Here is a 22930-nt window from a genome sequence, read left to right as displayed (position 1 = left end):
CCGTAGTTTGAGGATCCCTGCCCTAGACTGAGTCTGTATTGTGGGTATGCATGTGACTGCTTTTGTGACTGGGAGCATCTAGTAAGAGAGACCTAGGCCTCATCGACCCCTTAGACCAGTAATGGCGAACCTTGGCACCTCAGATGTTTTGGAACTACATTTCCCATGATGCTCTTGCACTCTACAGTGTAGTTGAGCATCATGGGAAATGTAGTTCCAAAACATCTGGAGTGCCAAGGTTCGCCATCACTGCCTTAGACCTAAATGAGCAATTAACCCTTGCAGTGGGGCAAAGCCAAAGCCCCACTGCAAGCAATCATTTTTAAAGCGGATGTGCACTCGCGTTTTTTTATTTTTTTACACTTAAAAATACACGTTTACAATGTCACACTCACTTTTTGCAGTCATTTCCTCCCGAGATGTCCGTTTTTGTTTCAAACAGTGAGTTATATCAAATATGTACTGCCGTTTTCATCTTGCTTGTGGGCATTTGAAGCCCACAAGCAATCACTTCCTGGTTCCAGTATTGCAGATCTACCAGCATTCCTTGCTGGTTTTCACGCATGCTCAGTTGTAACGGCGCGGAGCGTTGTAAAGATCCTTGTTGCCATCACAACGGGCGGCGTCTTAGAAAGTTCCCGCCCCGTTGTGATGTCTAACAATAGTATACACAGCAAATCCCACGAGATTTTGCGACGGGCCTCCGCACTGACTCCTGGGAGCAATGACACGAGATCCCAGGAGACAATGCGGCGAGGCAGCAAATTACGCAAATACCCGCAAAATACCCGCCCACAGCCGCAGAGAGTGTATGCAGCAAAGAAAAACCAAGGCACATATATACAGGTACACCCGGGGGAAAAAAAAAAAAAAAAGTTCCATTTTGCATTCTATGCTGTATTTAAAAATGACTGAGATAAACTTTAAAAATTGTGTGAACAACTGCTTTAGGTTTCCCTAAATTAGGCTTTAAAGCTTACTTTCAGGCAGATATAAAATCATCAGATAATGCAAATAAATATTCATTAGAAATAAGAATTTAAATAAAATAATACGAAAAAAACTATTACAATAAAAGAAAGTCTCTGGGATCTTAGGTTGCAAGCTCTAACGAGCAGGGCCCTCTGATTCCTCTTGTACCAAATTGTAATGTAACTGTAATGTCTGCCCTAATGCGCAAACTATTGGCGCTATATAAAACCTGTATAATAATAATAATAATCTTAGATCTGATATGCTGAAAAGACTAAATATTATTATTATTATTATACAGGATTTATATAGCGCCAACAGTTTACGTAGCGCTTTACAACTTGAAGGTAGACAGTACAAATACAATACACTTTGATACAGTAGGAATCAGAGGGCCCTGCTCCTTAGAGCTTACAATCTAAGAGGGAAGGTCAAAAGATACAAGAGGTAATAGCTGTGGGTGATGTGCTGATTGAGAAGATAAATGTACAGTTGTTAGGTGGGGGCCAGATAGGCTTCTCTGAAGAGATGAGTTTTCAGGGATCGTCTGAAAGTGGATAAAGTAGGAGAAAATCGGACGGATTGGGGTAGAGCATTCCAGAGGATGGGGGAGGCTCTGGAGAAGTCCTGAAGGCGAGCATGGGATGAGGTGACAAGGGAGTTTGAGAGCAGGAGGTCTTGGGAGGAGCGAAAAGAACGATTAGGTTGGTATTTTGTGACTAGGTTAGAGATGTAGCTGGGGGCCAGGTTGTGGATGGCTTTGTACTGCTGCCCCCCTCTATCCTGTCCAATCCCTAGTAGTCTACTATGTTGTCAGCTCCTGCAGACACTGTTGTAAAGCCAATTTGGACTGTGTAAAAGGGGTTTTATGAAAAACAGTCAGAGGTGGAATTCATCTTTAAATCTTTTAGCTTATAATGTAATGAAGCATAAAGACTCTCTGATTAGGCTGAGGAAGTGTTCATAATGAAAAGAATAGAAGGAAATGATTTACATGTTCAAACACCCCATGCTTGTGAAAACACCATCCAGGATTATAAACGCACAATGCACATATTGTTTCCATGTCAAGCATACATAGATCAACATTTACATGATCACTTCCTCATTTCCCAATGGATGGTTTTATAATAGATCATCCATTGTTTAATCTCTCATGGGGAGACAAAACAAACTCGGTACCTGTCCCCTCACCTGAGAAACTCAATCAGGTGTAGCTAATCACCTTCTTAATGGCACACAAAGCCATTTGACTTTCAACTGTGATCAGCTGCGGTCATTTTAATTAGCTTAGCATGAAAAGAGCTTTCCTGGAGAATTTCAGTCCCTTGGTAGTGCAACTGAAGCAAACAATCAACTATGAGTGTCAAGGCACTGTCAAAAGATCTCCGGGATAAAGTTGTGGACAGGCACAAGTCAGGAGATGGATACAAAAAACATTTCAAAGGTTTTAGCAATGCATAGAAGCACAGTGAAGTCTATTATTAGGAAGAGGACAGTATTTGGTAGAACACAGACCCTCCCTGGTTCAGGACGTCACTCCAAACTAGATGAAGGAGCCAGGAGGAAACTGGTCAGAGAGGCTACCAAGAGTCCTACAGCATCTCTGAAGCAGTTGCAGGATTTTATGGCAAAGAGTGGTCATTGTGTGCATGTGACAACAATATCACAAATTCTCCACAAATGTGGCTTATATGGGAGAGTTGAAAGAAAAAAGCCACTTCTCAAGAAAAGCCACATGCCATGCTTTGCCAAAACGCAACTCGAAGATTCTGCGGCCACATGGAAAAAGGTGTTATGGTCAGATGAAAGTAAAATTGAATTATTGGGCCTCAACACCAAACGATATGTCTGCTGGAAATCCGATACAGCTCACCATCCAAATAGCACCATTCCTACAGTAAAGCATGGAGGGGGTAATATCTAGTTATGGGGGTGTTTCTCTGCAGCAGGGACTGGAGCACTTGTCAGGATAGAAGGAATAATGGATAGGGCAAAATACCATCAAATTCTCAAGGAAAATCTTCTGCCCTCTGCCAGAAAGTTGTCAATGTGAAGAAGGTTTACCTTCCAACATAAAATCTGTGAAATGACTTGAGGACCGCAGTTCACAAACGGTCACCATCCAATTTAACTGAACTTGGAGTTCTGCAAAGAAGAGTGGGCAAATATTGCAAAGTCTAGATGTGCAAAGTTAGTAGAGACAAATCCCAACAGACTAAAGGCCATAATTAACGCTTAAAGTGGGGGTCCACCTATCTATCGTTTTTTTTTTTTTTTTAGTTCATTCACAAACTTTTCTTCCCAGCATTACATACTCACATATTGTGTGTAATATGTCCGTCTGTGTCAGATTTCGTCGGAAAGAATAACTTATATTATTCACTGCAGGCGGTTTCCATCTTCATTGTGGGCATTTGAAGCCCACAAGCATTTATTTCCTGGATGCGGTGAATGCTGTGCTCTCAGCATTCACTGCTCGTTCCCGCACATGCTCAGTGGCATCCTGGGAAGCCTGAGACTAGCTCCCAGGAGTCTGGGAGAGGCTAGAAACACGCCTACTCCCATGGGAGGAGAACCAGGAAGTGCAAAGAAGAATAGAAAAATAAAAGGTAATTACGGCGATTTATATTTTTTTAAACGGCATGTCAGCATCTAGGCAAGGAAGAGAATACATACAGATATTGTTCAAAATTTGGGTGGAACCCCGCTTTAAGGTGGTCCAACTAAATACTGACACAAGGTGGTGATCCTTTTTCCAACTCAGTGATTCTGTTTTTGATTATTATTTTTTTCTGACATGTTGGCGTTATATTTTTAAATGATATTATAAGTACTGAGTACTTACTGCACTGAGTAAATACTGCTGGATAAAACAAAAACCATGTCCGTCTTCATTTCAGATCATTTTAAAGGGGGTGATTCTGTTCTATACCCACTGTATATTAGTAGGTAGTTTGGATACTCTTGGATAGTTTGGATACTCTTGGATACTCTTCTGAACCCATGTAGCCAAGCCAGACAGGAAGCGGTCACCTGTAATGGGCCAATCATTTGTGGCCGAGGTATTTCCTGTTTTGCATCTGCATGTATACAAGCTGCAGGTATATGTGTGGCTGTAGGGCAGGGAATGCACTTACTTGCTTGCATGTTCCCAGGCTCCATGCAAGTCCCAGATATCTCCCTGCTCATTGTTCCTCTACGCATTATCCACCAAACAATGGCCAGCTTTAATCAATTAACTCTAGTGAAGAGTATGCCTAATGCCCCATACACGCGATTGGATTTTCCTACAACAAATGTTGGATGTGAGCTTGTTGTCGGAAAGTCCAATCGTGTGTACGGGGCATAAGTGTATCGATAGCACAAGTACACTGGATTGTACAGAGCAATGATTATTGCCATTTATTGCTGCTTTTACTGTGTATTGCTTTGCTGTGCATTTTATCTACAAGTCAAAAAACCCTTAAATGGTATTTCCACTTTTGCAGCCAACTTGGAAAAATTGGGATAACACCTACTATATATTTGTAACACATCCTCATTCACATCATATAAAAAAAAAAAAAAATCAAAATTGCATCTTACCTTTTTAGATGCTCTATTGTTGACCCTCCAGCAAGGAAAAATCCTACATAGTACTCTTTGTTTATGATGGGGCTGGGCAGCTGTGTTTGCTACACCTAACCCCATCTGTGTTGTGCAGGCAGATCTTTATTATCAGATAACTAGATTTGAACATTGTCTGTCCTAACAAAGTGGTTGTAAAGTCTTAAGGTTTTTACCTTAATACATTCTATGCATTAAGGTGAAAAACCTTCTGTGCTGCAGCTCCCCCCAGACCCCCCCCCCCCTTTTTCTTACCTGAGCCTGATCTGATCCAGCGATGTGCACGAGCGCAGTGGCTCCAGCGGCTTGTCGCTTTCCTCATTGAACAGATTGATAGGAGCAGGAGCCATTGGCTGTGACACGGGAGCAGGGGGCGGGGCCAGAATCCCTCTGTCTGTGTCAATGGACTCAGCAGGGGGACTTAGGAGCGAGCCCGCACTAGTGCCCTGATGGAAAGTGGCTTTCTGTGGGGGCAAACGATGAAGAGAAGGGGCCTGGAGTGCCAGCAGGGGACCCCAGAAGAAGAGGTTTAGGGCTGCTTTGTGCAAAACCATTGCACGGAACAGGTAAGTATAACATGTTTGTTATTTTTTATATTTATTTTTTTTAATCAAACGCTTACAACTACTTTAAAGGTGTAGGGGCTGGGCTTGTTGCATTGTAGGCTAATGAAGACAGACTTGGGACAGACTCACTATCCTAACTTTGAAGTCAGCCATGACACCTTCTCCTGAGAAACATCTAATAGGTAAGAAATATATATATAAAAAAAAAATATGTATGCAGTGTGAATGGAAACACACATAAAATGTGGTTTTCTCTAATTTGACTGCAAAACTGGAAATACACTTTAGATGCCTCTCAAACACAAAATAATTTTTTCCAAAATGGATTTTAAAATGCAAAGTATTTGAACCCCCCCTCCCCAAAGATTCTGATGCCGGGGTGTTCTAACCCCACCCAGGTGACAGGATACTCACTGATAGGCCAGGAGAGCTTCAGCAAACGTCATTTTGTCTTCCTGAGATTTTTTACTTCCTTTCTTTTTCTTTGTTCCTTTCTTTCCCTTCTTCTCGCTCTTCCCCATGGCTGAGGTTGCCTGAAATGAGAAGGACGACAAAAATGTAACAATATATTCCTCCCTATGTGCCATATTCACATGGATAGTTAAAGCCCAATTGAACTGTTAGTTTAAAGAATATTGGTCCAGCTTGGACAATGTAACTAAGCATGTACCATACCTGTAGGAATCCTCTGGAACAGTGGTCTCCAAACTGTCCTTTGCATGCCTATGTCTGGCCCTTGGGGCACTATAATTCCCATTACATCAACAAGGGAGCACAATTCCTCCCACTGATACCAGTGATGGGGCAATATTCCTTCCCCTAATACCAACAATGGGACACTATTCCTTACACTAATACTAATGATGGGGCACTAGTCCTCCCACTGATACCAACGATGGGGCATTATTTCTCCCACTTATACCAATGATGGGGCACTATTTCTTCCACTGATGCCAATGATGGGGCACTATTCTTTCCATTGATAACAACGATAGAACACTATTCCTTCTACTGATACCAATGATGGGGCACTATTCCTCCCACTAATACCAATGATGGGGTACTACTCCTTCCACTGATACCAATGATGGGGCACTATTCCTTCTACTGATACCAATGATGGGGCACTATTCCTTCCACTGATACCAATGAGGGGGCACTATTCCTCCCAGTGATACCAGCGAGGGGGCACTATTCCTTCCACTGATACCAACGATGGGACACTATTCCTTCCACTGATACCAATGATGGGGCACTATTCCTCCCACTAATACCAATGATGGGGCACTATTCCTCCCACTGATACCAACGATGGGGCACTATTCCTTCCACTGATACCAATGATGGGGCATTATTCCTTCCACTGATACCAACGATGGGGCATTATTCCTCCCACTCATACCAATGATGGGGCATTATTCCTCCCACTCATACCAATGATGGGGCATTATTCCTTCCACTGATACCAACGACGGGACACTATTCCTTCTACGATGGGGCATTATTCCTCCCACTCATACCAATGATGGGGCACTATTCCTCCCACTAATACCAATGATGGGGCATTATTCCTTCCACTGATACCAACGACAGGACACTATTCCTTCTACTGATACCAATGACGGGACACTATTCCCTCTACTGATAGCAACGATGGGGCACTATTCCTTCCACTGATACCAACAGTAAACTGGCCCTTTGTTTAGAAAGTTTGGAGACCCTTGCTCTAGAACATGGGTCGCCAAACTTTTCATTGTGAGGGCCACACTATATATTTGACAAAAAAAAAAAAAAAAAAACAGTTTTGAAATAATATATTTTTCTTGGAACTTCTTTGTAATCAGCATGATATGAGTTGGTACAACACAGAAAGTACTTCAGTAAAGCAAAGGAAAGCAAAGAAATTTGAGCCATTGATAAAGGTAAAAAAAAAAATCAGTCTGCATCAGCTTCACTTCTTACATCAGGGTCCACATTAAAGTCCTCACTTACATTAGTGTCCCCATCAGAGTCCTCCCTTACATCAGTGTCCCTGTCAGAGTCCCTCTAACATTAGTGTCACCATCAGAGTACCCCCTTGCATCAGAGTCCTTCTCTAATCAATGTCCCTATACGAGAGTCCCCCATCACAATCCTTCTTACATCAGAGTCCTTCTGTAATCAATGTCCCCATCAGAGAGTCCCCCATAACAATCCTTCTTACATCAGAGTCCTTCTTGCCCCTGTAATTAGGCTAACAGAGGGCAGAGGAAGTTCCATCGTCCTGTGATTGTTGGGGCAAGCTAATCACTGCTTGCTAGGACACAGATGGGGACCTCTGCTCCTGTCCTCCTGAAGACTGTACCGAGAGGTGGGGAAGCAGAGACTGTGCACATAAGCTGGTGGGAGAGGGTGAGAAGAAGCAGAGACTGTGTGCATCAGCTCCGGGCTGGATAAAATCTTGTAGTGGGCCACATGTGCCCACGGGCTTCAGTTTGGGGACCCCTACTCTGGAAGCTGTAGTAGACCACTAGCTCATGCTGAGCAGCTGCCCTGCTGCATTGGGAACATTTTCAGCTTCCAGAGGGATCGGCCAGGTATGGTTTAAATTCTTTAATTTTTTCATTGTTACTTAAAAAAAAAAATAGTAACATATAAAAAAACAAAACAAAAAAAAACATTTGAAATACTTTACACCAGAATAATACTTTTAATGTAATTTTTAATGGGTTAAACAATAGAATAAAATGTATACTTTTTATCTACAGTAACAATATATATTATGTACTGATCAAATAGAAAAAAAAATCTTTTTTTTTTTTATATTTTTGATAAATTTGTGTCTAAGGATTGCATAAAAATAAAATTATTTTTACAAGACAATATCACAAAAAGAGATTTTTTTTCTGTCCTAAAAAAACGATAATAGTATTACTTTGTTATCTTCAGTAATGGCGTGAAGATTGCTCTGGTCCATGGGAAAGAGGGGATGTGAGAATACCTTCAGCATGCCTTCAGCATGTTAAATGTGACAATACCTTCAGCATGTTCCTGATCTGTTTCTTAGGAAAAAATACTATTCCAGAACAGGTGGATGCGTGATTTTAATTTATTTAGAACAGGTTGTGGCTAAAAAAAAAAAAAAAAAAAAGAAAAAGTTTTGGCCAGCAGCCCAAGAGGGAAAAGTGTCGTCATTGGGGGGCGCTCAGGGATGAATCACCTCTTTGATGAATTGGGATAAACTCTGGTCCTGTTATTGGTGAACAGCTGAGGAGACAGGAAGGGAAGTGGTCCATCCCCAGCCGGGGCCGCCAAACAAAAATTCATTATACTTTCATGTTTAGCTGGTCCTGAAAGGCTCGCCTGTGAGCTGACTTCTGAGCTGCCGCTGGATTACTATGCTACACGGGAAATGCTGCTTTAAAGGGGCTTTTCATTGGGTTCCCTCTGGAATGTTAATTAGATATAGAAAAGCATGATCATCATGAGTCCAATAATAGTCCAACGCTAATAGGGAACATCACAGGGGAGATAGAAGAGGAAAGTGGGGTGATTTATGATTAGATAGAGGATACGTACATCCTAACTGAGCCATGGCACAAGATGAAAAAAATCCTGGGCTCCGAGGGTTGGACCATTCCTGGACATGAAATCCAAAGCTGACACCTGCGTCTGGTTTTCCTAGATATTTTTGTCATTAAAGTAGATGTAAATCCCAACAGGATGTCATTTACTAAAGGCAAATAAACTGTGCACTTTGCAAAGAGCAGTTGCTCCAGAGCTTAGTAAATGAGCAGAAGTTCTGCGGACTTCCATCATCCAATCACGTGCAAGCAAAAATGCTGGTTTTTTTTTTTAATGTTCCTTGCACATGATTGGGTATTCTTTGCAAAGTGAAGCCTTACCTCATTTACTAAGCTCTGGAGCAACTGCACTTTGCCTCTATTTGCTAAAGCAATTTGTATAATAAACAATCGCCATGTTTTTAACCACTTGCCGACCAGCCGCGGCAGTTTTACTGCGGCAGAATGGCATGTCTGGGAGAAACGACTTTATGTTATGTCGCTTCGCCCTGTGGCCACTAGGGGCGCAGGCGCGCGTCTGCTGCTCGCCCCCGGAGCCGATGCGAGTGCCCGGCAGGCCCGACGACCGCCGGGCTCCCGCGATCGCTCGTGACACACCGAGAACCGGTAAACACACAGATCCCGGTTCTCTGAGGGGAGAAGAGACTGATCGTGTTTTCATACAAAGTATAAACAGCGATCTGTCATCTACCCTAGGCAGTCCCATGCCCCGTTCAGTTAGAACACAGAGAGGGAACACAGTTAACCCCTTGAGCGCCCCCTAGTGTTAACCCCTTCCCTGCCAGTGACATTTTTACAGTAAGCAATGCATTTTTTATAGCATTGATCCCTGTATAAATGCCAATGGTCCCAAAAATGTGTCAAAAGTGTCTGATGTGATCGCCATAATGTCGCAGTTCTGATAAAAATCGCAGATCGCCGCCATTACTAGTAAAAAAAAATAAATAATAATAATGCTATAAATCTATCCCCTATTTTGTAGACGCTATAACTTTTGCTCAAACCAATCAATATACGCTTATTGCGATTTTTATTACCAAAAATATGTAGAAGAATACATATCGGCCTAAACTGAGAAAAAATTAGCTTTTTTTTAAAAAAAAGGGGATATTTATTATAGCAAAAAGTACAAAATATTGTGTTTTTTTCAAAATTGTCGCTCTTTTTTTGTTTATAGCACAAAAAATAAAAACCATAGAGATGATCAAATACCACCAAAAGAAAGCTCTATTTGTGAGATAAAAAGGACGTCAATTTTGTTTGGGTGCAGCGTCGCACAACCGCGCAATTGTCAGTTAAAGCGACCCAGTGCCGAATCGCAAGAAATGGCCCAGTCATTCAGCAGCCAAATCTTCATGGGCTGAAGTGGTTAACCATAAACTATTTTCACTGTTTCATTTTTTTGTTACATCTCACCCAGCGCTTCTGATCTCCTGCAGCCTCTTTTAGCCACTTTCTGTCTACTTGCACTTCAGCATTGGCTGCAATTCATTGCCCTGGTTTGGCATTTCGATGTAAAATGATTACTGTCTTCGACAAATACAAAAGGGCTAGAATAAATCGTAAAGAGCTTAAAAAATGTCCAGGAAGAATCAATTTCTTTAGCATAGCTCCCTCTTCTGAGAGTGTACAGTTTACTGTCTATGCTGGCCCAGCTCCCTTTCTCCTCCCCTCCCCACTATGAGTGAGCCGGTGGTTCAGGCTGAACTTTGGCTGTTCGGGCATTTGCCTGAGCTTTCGCTCGTTTGGCCTCTCGTTCAACAGGGGCTTTAAATCATATATATATATATATATATATATATATATATATATATATATATATATATATATATATGTATTTCTACTGCTTCTACCCAAGTCAGTGCCCACCCCCCCTGGCTATTTTTTGATATCCGCCTTATCTATTAGTTCAGAAAATGGGCAATTTTTAATTTGACAGAGTTGGCTCCCATTGATTTCAATGGCGATGGGGTTTGGCATACAAACTTCTTTGAAGTGTAATAAACCCTGCTTGAGCCCAACCCAAGGCAGTTCTGCTCATCACTATGTAGCTGCCAGGAAAAGATCGAAAGGCAAAAGTGGATGCTACCTTCTGCGATCTGGGGCAAAAAAGAAGCAGGGTAGGACAGATAGGACAGAGTTATGAGCCTGGGTGAGGCCTGAGCCACACCAAAATCAGCCTGACCCACCTCTGCTCAGGGTCAGCCCGGCTGCCAGTCCCTGGAGGTGCCTCCATCAGATGAGGCAGCATCTACTTTGCAATATTGATCCCCTCCACTACTACTCTCCAGGGAGCACTGGAAGCCCTGCTGTGGCCATGCCTGGACTGCAACATACAGTTGAGCCACCAGATTGAACCCTTGCTTCAGCTGCATCCTCCATGGTCCAGACACCCATCATGGAAGAATTCCTAGCCCTCCACCGTGGTCCACAAAACCATCAGTGGAGTCCCAGTGGCCTGCAGGCCACACCCCAAACAGGTCTAAACATAACATAGGACACACCATTGTAACATGAAACACCCAAGGTGCCCCTTACCCCTGCCTCCCAGCTCATGCCTTCATCCCATTGATACAGTACAGCAGAATTTTTTCCTCTCAATGACATCAAAACAGCAAAATTTTCCTCTCACTTTAAGCCCCTCCCCCTGTTTCAGCAATTTGGCCAAATCGCCCATTAGCACTATTGGCCCCCACCCTCTAGTCTGCCCACTGTCCCACCCCCAAAGAGCGGTACAATTCGTAACTACCCAACTGAAAAAAGGTTTGGACAACTGCTAATAAGTGTCACTTGAGTACCAGCTCCGAGTCTGCTGTGACAGTGACATCACATTTAAGACAGTGGCACCCAACAGCAGTCTCTGGGGTTTTAGATGTCAACACAGGAGAGACTTGTACAGGTAAATAAGATACATAAAATACACTATATTGTCAAAAGTACTGGTACGCCTGCCTTTATGTGCACGTGAGATTTAATGGCATCCCAGTCTTAGTCCGTAGGGTTCAATATTGAGTTGGTCCACCCTTTGTGTCTATGGAAATGTTTGACCATTCTTCCAGAAGCGCATTTGTGAGGTCAGGCAAAGATGTTGGATGAGAAGGCCTGGCTCGCGGTCTCCACACTTGCTCATCCATGTCTTTATAGACCTTGGTTTGTGCACTGGTCCAAATCATTTGAGGGGGGGATTATGGTGTGGGGTTGTTTTTCAGGGGTTGGGCTTGGCCCCTTAGTTCTAGTGAAGGGAACTCTTAAGGCCTCAGCATACCAGGACATTTTGGACATTTTCATGATTCCAACTTTGTGGGAATAGTTTAGGGATGGCCCCTTCCTGTTCCAACATGGCTGCACCCCATTGCACAAGGCAAGGTCCATAAAGACATGGACGCCTTAAGAGTTCCCTTCACTGGAACTTAGGGGCCAAGCCCAACCCCTGAAAAACAACCCATCATAATCCCCCCTCCACCAAATGATTTGGAGCAGTGCACAAAGCAAGGTCCATAAAGACATGGATGAGCGAGTTTGGGGTGGAGGAACTTGACTGCCTGCACAGAGTCCTAACCTCAACCCGACAGAACACCTTTGGGATGAATTAGAGCGGAGACTGCGAGCCAGGCCTTCTCGTCTAACATCAGTGCCTGACCTCACAAATGCGCTTCTGGAAGAATGGTCAAACATTCCCATAGACCAGTGGTTCTCAACTCCTGTCCTCAGAACCCACTAACAGGCCAAGTTTGCAAGATAACTGAAACACATAACAGGTGATCTTATTTGCTGCTCAGTGATTGCAGTATTCTAGTCTGCATCTCCCTAAGGTAATACTTAAAATCTGGCCTGTTAGTGGGTCCTGAGGACAGGAGTTGAGAACCACTGCCATAGACACACCCCTAAACCTTGTGGACAACCTTCCCAGAAGAGTTGAATCTTTTATACCTGCAAAAAATGGGCCAACTCAATATTAAATCCTACGGACTAAGAATGGGATGCCATTAAAGTTCATGTGCAGGCAGGTGTCCCAAAGCTTTTGACAATATAGTGTATGTTAAATGCCAATATAAACTTATGGAAAACATGTTGCTGAAATGAATGATTTGGCAACAGGATCTCTTTACCAACATGGCTTCCAGCAAGTGGTTAAAGCTCAACTCCATCAAAAACTTTTATTTTTTTCAGGTAGAGAGAATAGAGGGTTGGGGCCCAGTGGCGGCTGGTGCTCAATCTTTTGGGGGGGGGGCCAAACCAACACCATGCCCCCCCCCCTCCCGTGGAAGATGGACGAATGGGAAGACAGCGATCAGAGGCCTCCTTAACTTAGGAGGCAAGAGACAAGTTCTGGCCAGGATGACATTCTGATCTCCCCTCCTCCTCCCTCCACTGTCTGAGCTGGGGAGTGCTGGATATGGCTGCAGGAGAGCCATCCCTGCTGCACACATTGTTCCTATTATGGCTATTCCCTCACTCCGGGGCCTTCTCCTCTCGGCCAAACATAAAGTGAGTCCTAAGACTCCCTGGCCAATTGGGTCTCAGCTTCCTGATTGGCCAGGAGGAGAATCAGGAAGACAATAGCGAATATTATTTTGCTATTGTCACACAACTGGGTGGGCTCAGGGCGCAGTGCTCTGCACCCCGTGCCCGCCCTTTTTTGAAGCCAATTAAAGCCTTTGGCTCTAATCATGTGCTTAAAAAAAAAAAAAACCCCATTGGAATCCATGCGTCTGGCACCTTGCATGTAGATTAGGGGCTGGGCGCATGGATTAAGGGGGCCGTTTGTATGGATGGGCCGCCACTGTTGGGGGCTCTGTCAGGTTCTTTATTGCTGCCTGGGTTACTTTTAGGGAGATTCTTCTCCTGACAGGGAAAGGAAAACCTCTCTAATTGAGACACACAAAAACACAGAGGGGCCACTAAAAAAAAAAAAAAAAAAGTGGTGCAGGCATAAAGCCCGCACCACTCTGCTTGCCTCAAAAAATGGAGCAGATACTGTTCCTAGTTACCAAAGGGGGCGCAAGCAATCTGCTCCATTTTTTATTGTGTGTCTGTGACAGCATATAGAGCAGGAGAGTAGAAGCTGCTTGCTCCGGCTTTCTTTTGCCCCAACCCCCTCCCCCCCCCCCGCTCAGCTGAGAGTGAGCGGTACGAAGAAGACTGATCACAGTCAGACATATAGGCAGATTCATGTCATGGAGTCACAGGTACAGAAAGTGAAGAATTTAATTCTGTGCTGCAAGGCATGTACGTTGGAGCTGCATTGCCTGGTCTCAAACTGGTGGTCCTCCAGCTGTTGCAGAACTACAAGTCCCATCATGCCTCTGCCTAATGGAGTCATGCTTGTAACTGTCAGCCTTGAAATGCCTCATTGGCCGCCAGTTTGAGACCCCTGCCTTAGTGTATTAGGGTGCCAATCAAATGAAATAGTGCTGCAACACACTAACAATAGCTTGCTTATTAGCCCTACAAATGGACAGAATTAAATAACAAGATTCACCTCCCATAGACTCAGTAGGGTTCACTGCAAACTTCTCATACTTCAGGCAAGAGTCACAATAATGTTCAAAATCTGAGCCCGGAAGATTCGCTCATCACTGCTTAGTAGCAAGAAATGAATACCACCCTTGGAGCCAGTGGTGGGCGCTCCATACAGGGCGCAGGGGTGCCGCCCCCCCTAGTCCATGCGCCCGGCCCGTAATCTACATGCAGGGCACTGGATGCATAGACTCCAATGGGTTTTTTTTTTTAAGCATGTGATTCTTAAAAAAAGGGGTGGGCTCCCTGACAATAGCGAATTAATATTTGCTATTGTCTTCCTGCTGCTTCTCCCGGGCAATCAGGAAGTGGGAGGAGTGTGATTGGCCGAGAGGAGAAGCGATTGTATTGGGTGGGCAGGGGGGAGGATGTACTCAGGACTCAGGAGATGGGCGCCCAGAGCGATCTCTCAGTGCTCTGCATCTGCGCCGATTGAGAGCCCGACTGCGTGAGTACCACCCGCGGGGGGTCCGGTGCTTTGTTTGCTGCCCTGCCTCCCCTGGCTGGTGCACCAGCCGCCACTGCTTGGAGCTGAATTGTTAGTATTAGTTTCAAATAACTAATGGAGGCTTCCTTTACCAGTATGACCCCCATACAGTTCAGAGATAAACACCTAAACAGTCAAAAGATGGACCCCTTTGCAGTCCAGAGATGAATCCCTATACTGTCCAGAAATAAACCCCTATACAGTCCAGAGATAAACCCCTAGATGGACCCCTATGCAATCCAGAGATGAACCCCTATGCAGTCAAGAGATGGACGCCTATGCAGTCAAGAGATGGACCCCTATACAGTACAGAGATAAACCCCTATACAGTCAAAAAATGTACCCCTATACAGTCCAGAGATGGACCCCTATGCAGTCCAGAGATGGACCCCTATGCCATCCAGAGATGGACCCCTATGCCGTCCAGAGATGGACCCCTATACTGTCCAGAAATAAACCCCTATACAGTCCAGAGATAAACCCCTAGATGGACCCCTATGCAATCCAGAGATGAACCCCTATGCAGTCAAGAGATGGACGCCTATGCAGTCAAGAGATGGACCCCTATACAGTACAGAGATAAACCCCTATAGTGTCAAAAAATTTACCCCTATACAGTCCAGAGATGGACCCCTATGCAGTCCAGAGATGGACCCCTATGCCGTCCAGAGATGGACCCCTATGCCGTCCAGAGATAAACCCCTCTATACAGTCCAGAGATGGACCCCTATGCAGTCCAGCAATATAACCCTATACAGTCAAGAGATGGACCCCTATGCAGTCCAGGGGTAAACCCCTATGCCGTCCAGAGATAAACCCCTCTATACAGTCCAGAGATGGACCCCTATGCAGTCCAGCAATATAACCCTATACAGTCAAGAGATGGACCCCTATGCAGTCCAGCAATAAAACCCTATACAGTCCAGAGATAAACCCCTATACAGTCAAGAAATTGACCCCTACACAGTCAAGTGATGGACCCCTATGCCATCCAGAGATGGACCCCTATGCCATCCAGAGATGAAACCCTATACAGTCAATAAATTGACCCCTATACAGTCCAGAGATGGACCCCTATGCAGTCCAGAGATAAACCCATATACAGTCCAGAGATGGATCCCTATGCCGTCCAGAGATGGACCCCTATGCGGTCCAGAGAAAAACCCCTATACAGTCCAGAGATGAACCCCTATAGAGTCCAGAGATGGACCCCTATGCAGTCCAGAGATTAACCCCTATAGAGTCAAGAGATGGACTCCTATGCAGTCCAGAGATGGATCCCTATGCAATCCAGAGATGAACCCCTATACAGTCAAGTGATGGACCCCTATGCAGTCCAGCAATATAACCCTATACAGTCAAGAGATGGACCCCTATGTAGCCCAGCAATAAATCCCTATACAGTCCAGACATATGAGATGTGAAGTATGTGTCAGGTTAGGATGAGCTGAGCACATGAGTTGCCCCCACATGTCCTGTATGTGTGCCCTCATCTGGCTCCTCTATACTCACATGTACCAGCAGATGACAACCTGTTCACTCTCCTGCAGCTTGAGTCTCACACACAACACTCACTGTTACCATAGCTACAGCAATACTTCCGGTAGTTGGCTGGATACTTTGTATCCATCCTGGAATCTTTGGAATGTGCGGTGATACATCGCCATCTGCTGGACAAACTGTACATAATTTAACAAATTGTAGTGAAAAAGGAATCTTCGGAGTGTGTGGTGTTATAGCGCCACCTGGCGGATTTCCTGGGCACAATTCAAGAAATAAATTGCAGCAAAAATAGAAAGAAGGGGAAACTGAGTGTAACAAGGAAGAAAAGTCAACACAAAATATCTATCAAAGATTTTAATTTGTACATCCAATAAAAATGTATAATTACTATAAAAACATGATACCCGATATATACATGGGACTATGCTATACATCAGGTTACAAAAATAATAAGGTCTGTACATACACTATATTACCAAAAGTATTGGGACGCCTGCCTTTACACACACATTAACTGTAATGGCTTCCCAGTCTTAGTCCGTAGGGTTCAATATTGAGTTGGCCCACCCTTTACAGCTATAACAGCTTCAACTCTTCTGGGAAGGCTGTCCACAAGGTTCAGGAGTGTGTCTATGGGAATGTTTGACCATTCTTCCAGAAGAGCATTTGTGAGGTCAGTCCACTGATGTTGGATGAGAAGGTCTGGCTCACAGTCTCCGCTCTCATTAACCCCAAAGGTGTTATCGGGTTGAGACCAGGACCCTGTGCAGGCAGTCAAGTTCCTCCACCCCAAACTCGCTCATCCATGTCTTTATGGACCTTGCTTTATGCACTGGTCCAAATCATTAGGTGGAGGGGGGATTATGGTGTGGGGTTGTTTTTCAGAGGTTGGGCTTGGCCCCCTAGTTCCAGTGAAGGGAACTCTTCAGGCATCACCATACCAAGACATTTCGGACAATTTCATGCTACCAACTTTGTGGGAACAGTTTGGGGATGGGCCCTTCCTGTTCCAACATGACTGCACACCAGTGCACAAAGCAATGTCCATAAAGACATGGATGAGCGAGTTTTGCATGGAGGAACTTGACTGGCCTGCACAGAGTCCTTACTTCAACTTGATAGAACCCCTTTGGGATATACCTTCCCAATAGGGACAGAAATCAAAACTTCTCTACTAAATATGAAGAATAGCTTCCTGTAATAGAAGACTGTTAATACTTACCTCTTGGGTGGGTGACACGTCCAAAGCTTGCTGTCTTCCAATGCTTAATTGTCCAGCAAAGATTCCAGCATTTGACACTTCTGGGAGTGTTGCTTTCCTGCACCCCCTGCCACACACTGGGAAATCATTCCATTGGCCCCTACATCTCTACAGAACACATTAATGATGTAGGTATCTGGTAGGAGACACAGGCATTTGACACTCCCAGAAGTGTCGAAAGCTGAAGACTTTACCAGACACTTTAGCACTCGAAGACAGCAGAGTTTGGACTTGCTTCCAGAGCCACTGTTACAAAGGGTCCAGCAGCCCTCTTGTACAGGGCCCCATCGAGCAGCAGGGGGGCCGAGTAGGGTTGCCACATCATCCCTTTAATCCAGGACACACATTAATTACACAGGTTCTGTGGCTGATTAAGGTGGTAATTAAACTCACTTGGTGCCTTATCTGCATTAAATCAGCCTCAGAACCTGTGTAATTCATATGTGTCCTGGATTAAAGGGATGATGTGGCAACCCTAGGGCCGAGGAGCACCAGAGGTTGCCTGTTGGCAGCTTAGTGCAGCATCATCAGTTGTAATTTCTGCTCAAGGGACGATTCAGTCAACCTTCCTTGATCAGCAAACTTGAGAGCAGAAAGAAAAAGCCCTGCTCACCTGCCACTGAGTGGAGGTTGGGACCACCCATTTAATAGAAGAAGTGTGTGTGAGTATGTGGGTGTCTGTATGTCAGTGCTGGGGACCCAGCAGACACCAGGGGCCCATGTGTCTGGATTGCCTCTCCTCCCTTTATACTCTATATGCCTCTCTGGATCCTGTTGGTTCTCATCTGTTGGGGCAGAGGGGTGTGGATGGGTATGGGGGATAAAAGGGTCCAAACTCCCCTGCCAGAGCATCTACAGATTAAGCATAACTTGTTTGGGGCACAAGCCTTGCTTCTCTTGGTGCTCTATGTGTATTGCATACTCCTGACTCCTGCATTCTATACATTCCATACACCTAACCTCTGTACTCTGTACATTACACACACCTAACCTCTGTACTCTGTACATTACACTCACCTAACCTCTGTACTCTGTACATTACACTCACCTAACCTCTGTACTCTGTACATTACACACACCTAACCTCTGTACTCTGTACATTACACACACCTAACCTCTGTACTCTGTACATTACACACACCTAACCTCTGTACTCTGTACATTACACTCACCTAACCTCTGTACTCTGTACATTACACACACCTAACCTCTGTACTCTGTACATTACACTCACCTAACCTCTGTACTCTGTACATTACACACACCTAACCTCTGTACTCTGTACATTACACACACCTAACCTCTGTACTCTGCCCATTACACACACCTAACCTCTGTACTCTGCCCATTACACACACCTAACCTCTGTACTCTGCCCATTACACACACCTAACCTCTGTACTCTGTACATTACACACACCTAACCTCTGTACTCTGTACATTACACACACCTAACCTCTGTACTCTGCTCATTACACACACCTAACCTCTGTACTCTGCCCATTACACACTCCTAACCTCTGTGCTCTGTGCATTACACACACCTAACCTCTGTAATCTGTACATTACACACACCTAACCTCTGCCAATTACACACACCTAACCTCTGTACTCTGTACATTACACACACCTAACCTCTGTACTCTGCCAATTACACACACCTAACCTCTGTACTCTGCCCATTACACACACCTAACCTCTGTACTCTGCCCATTACACACACCTAACCTCTGTACTCTGTACATTACACACACCTAACCTCTGTACTTTGTACATTACACACACCTAACCTCTGTACTCTGCCCATTACACACACCTAACCTCTGTACTCTGCCCATTACACACACCTAACCTCTGTGCTCTGTGCATTACACACACCTAACCTCTGTACTCTGCCCATTACACACACCTAACCTCTGTACTCTGCCCATTACACACACCTAACCTCTGTACTCTGCCCATTACACACACCTAACCTCTGTACTCTGCCCATTACACACACCTAACCTCTGTACTCTGTACATTACACACACCTAAACTCTGTACTCTGCCCATTACACACACCTAACCTCTGTACTCTGTACATTACACACACCTAACCTCTGTACTCTGTACATTACACACACCTAACCTCTGTACTCTGCCCATTACACACACCTAACCTCTGTACTCTGCCCATTACACACACCTAACCTCTGTACTCTGCCCATTACACATGCCTAACCTCTGTACTCTGTGCATTACACACACCTAACCATGGGCGTCCGCAGGTAGGGGCAAGGGGCGTCAAGTGCCCCCCCCTGGAATCAGGGATTGGATCTTAAATTTAGCACAGTTGCGTCGCTATCGGGGTGCGGGCAGCCCACACCTGGGTGCCACCCGCCAGTGGGGTGACACCATCAAGGTGCTATTAAGTCCCCCTATCAGTGTAGTGTGACTTCGGCTCTTTTCCCTGCTCAGTCCAGCAGAGAACTCGGCGGCGCTGTGACAGGAGAAAGGTGAGCTGCAGGCTGTCAGAGGTTGTCCCCGCTCGCCCCCCCCTTTCTCCTGTCAGGAAGAAGACACGGCGGCTCTCACCAGGTTCCCTGCTCCAACTTCCTGCCTGCTCCGTTCCTTCCCTATTGACCATAACTGAGGGCCAATCACACGAGACTAGGAGAGGAGAGCATCATGGGACATGTAGTCCCAAAGATCGGCGGCCCCATTTTCCACAGGGAGGAGGCTACAGCTCGATCAAGAGAGAGATTGAGAGATTGCAGCCTGGAAAAATGCTGAGGGAGAGAGTGCTACAGGACAAAGAATGAGGAGTGTGCTGGGCGGAAGCCAGAGAGAAAGCCACGCTGCCCAGCACCACCAGAGAGAGAGTCACGCTGCCCAGCACCACCAGAGAGAGCCACGTTGTCCAGCACCACCAGAGAGAGAAAGACTGAGCCACTACCAGGGTACAGACATGCTACACTACTGATTAGAGTCGCCACCGGGAACCCAGAGTGAGCGATCATCCAGCTGGAGGGATCACTGCTGTAGTTTTGCTGGCAAGAGGGCCTGTTGGCCATTATCCATTACTTATCCTAGGGACTGTACTACATCTGCAGTCTGACCATGATAATGTGATAACGACATTGTCTAAAAAGGGCTGGTGCATGGGTGACCCTAAAATGATGCCCCCCCCCTCCCCCATGAAAAAAGTTCTGCAGACGCCCATGCACCTAACCTCTGTACTCTGTACATTACACACACCTAACCTCTGAACTCTGCCCATTACACACACCTAACCTCTGTACTCTGCCCATTACACACACCTAACCTCTGTACTCTGCCCATTACACACACCTAACCTCTGTACTCTGCCCATTACACACACCTAACCTCTGTACTCTGTACATTACACTCACCTAACCTCTGAACTCTGCCCATTACACACACCTAACCTCTGTACTCTGTGCATTACACACACCTAACCTCTGTACTCTGCCCATTACACACACCTAACCTCTGTACTCTGCCCATTACACACACCTAACCTCTGTAATCTGCCCATTACACACACCTAACCTCTGTACTCTGCCCATTACACACACCTAACCTCTGTACTCTGCCCATTACACACACCTAACCTCTGTACTCTGCCCATTACACACACCTAACCTCTGTACTCTGTACATTACACACACCTAACCTCTGTACTCTGCCCATTACACACACCTAACCTCTGTACTCTGCCCATTACACACACCTAACCTCTGTACTCTGCCCATTACACACACCTAACCTCTGTACTCTGCCCATTACACACACCTAACCTCTGTACTCTGCCCATTACACACACCTAACCTCTGTACTCTGTACATCACACACACCTAACCTCTGTACTCTGTATGTCACTTACTCCTGACTCCTGCGCTCTTCCTGCCCAGCCTATAGCAAAATGATAGCCGGGCGGGGGGTCTCATTGTTCTGACGTCCTTCAGAACAAGCCGCTCGTGCGCGCCCCCAATTGGTGGTGCGGTATGTCACTTGAACACACCGCATCTCACATAGGCTCTTTACCATGTGATCAGCTGTGTCCAATCACAGCGTAAATAGGAAATGCCAGTTATCAGCACTCCTCTCCTTACGCTGACAGCACGTGCGTAGAGGAGAGCCAATAAGCAGCTCTCCTGACAGGGGGGGTCTGTTCTGATAATCCGTGCGTTTATTATCAGTGCAGTCCCACCAGTGATGCCCACCTGTGCCCACCAGTGATGCCAATCAGTGCCCATCAGTGATACCTTTCAGTGCCCCATCAGTGATGCCTGTCATTGCCTCCTCATCAGTGCTGCCTATCAGTGCTGCCCATCAGTGCCACCTATCAATGCAAAAAAAAAAACAGTCCACCAGTGCCCATCAATGCTGCCTGTCAGTGCCCAACAATTCCACATGTTAGTGCCCATCAGTGCTGCATATCAGTGCCCATCAGTGCTGCATATCAGTGCCTCCTCTTCAGTGTCCATCAGTGCAGTGGTGATTAAATACTACCAAAGTAAGCCCTATCTGTCTCAAAAAAAATTATAAAAATGTTGTTTGGGTACAGCATTGCATGACCGCGCAATTGTCATTCAAAGTGTGACAGTGCTGAAAGCTGAAAAGTGGCCTGGGCAGGAAGGGGGTGATAGTGCCCAGTATTGAAGCAGTTAAACACACCTGACCCCTGCACACTGTACATCACATACTCCTGACCCCTGCACTCTGTACATTGCACGCATCTGACCACTGCACTTCATACTTTCCACTGCTATAGGTTTAGAGCAGGCTTTCTCATCCATGGAGTTCCATGAAGTTCCTCCAGAGGTTGCTGGATCTTCCTTGAGCAATGAGCAACTTCTGTCTCTCAGATGAGCAACCACCTGACGCCAATGATCTTTTTGTATGGGGCGGGGGTTGGCATCATGCTAATAGTAACCAAAACACTAAAGTTAGGCCCATTTTTTTGTATAATGTATAAGATGATGTTACGCTGAGTAAATAGATACCTAACATGTCACGCTTTACAATTGCGTCTGCCCGTGGAATGGCAGCAACCTACAGTGCTTAAAATTCTCCCTAGGCAATGCTTTAAACGCCTTTACAGGTTACCAGTTTAGAGTTACACAGGAGGTCTGGTGCTAGAATTATTGTTCGTGACAATACCTCACATGCGTGTTGCGATCACCGCTTACAAATGTATGCGGGAGTAATGTATTCTTTCCCATTTGCGCGTAAGCACGGTGGGACGGGGCGCTTCACATTTTTTTTTTCATTTCATACGAAAATTTTTTTTTTTTTGGTACTAACTTTATTGCTATCACAAGGGATGAACAACATCTCTTGTGACAGCATGGGCGGTGCCTATTAAACAACAAATCTCTCCTCTGGCCTCCCATGCAGCCGATCAGACACAGACCTGTCTGATCGGCTGCTTTCCTGGCCG

The 22930-nt window shown here is 45.3% G+C and overlaps 1 protein-coding gene across 1 annotated transcript in view; it reads right to left on the bottom strand.

The window, feature by feature from the left end:
- CCDC83 (coiled-coil domain containing 83) overlaps positions 1 to 16357 on the bottom strand; it is a 72231-nt gene extending 55874 nt beyond the window's left edge. The window contains exons 1-2 of the mRNA XM_073612941.1: positions 16230 to 16357; positions 5562 to 5680 (exon numbers count right to left, since the gene is read on the bottom strand). Coding sequence (XP_073469042.1) covers positions 5562 to 5668 — 107 coding nt within the window. The 5' untranslated portion in view covers positions 5669 to 5680; positions 16230 to 16357. The remainder of the gene's footprint in view (positions 1 to 5561; positions 5681 to 16229) is intronic.
- Between the last annotated feature and the right edge of the window lie 6573 nt (positions 16358 to 22930).

Source organism: Aquarana catesbeiana, linkage group LG02 (assembly GCF_042186555.1).
Source record: "Aquarana catesbeiana isolate 2022-GZ linkage group LG02, ASM4218655v1, whole genome shotgun sequence".
NCBI classification, from domain to species: Eukaryota; Metazoa; Chordata; class Amphibia; order Anura; family Ranidae; genus Aquarana; species Aquarana catesbeiana.
This window is presented reverse-complemented; position numbering and strand designations above follow the sequence as displayed.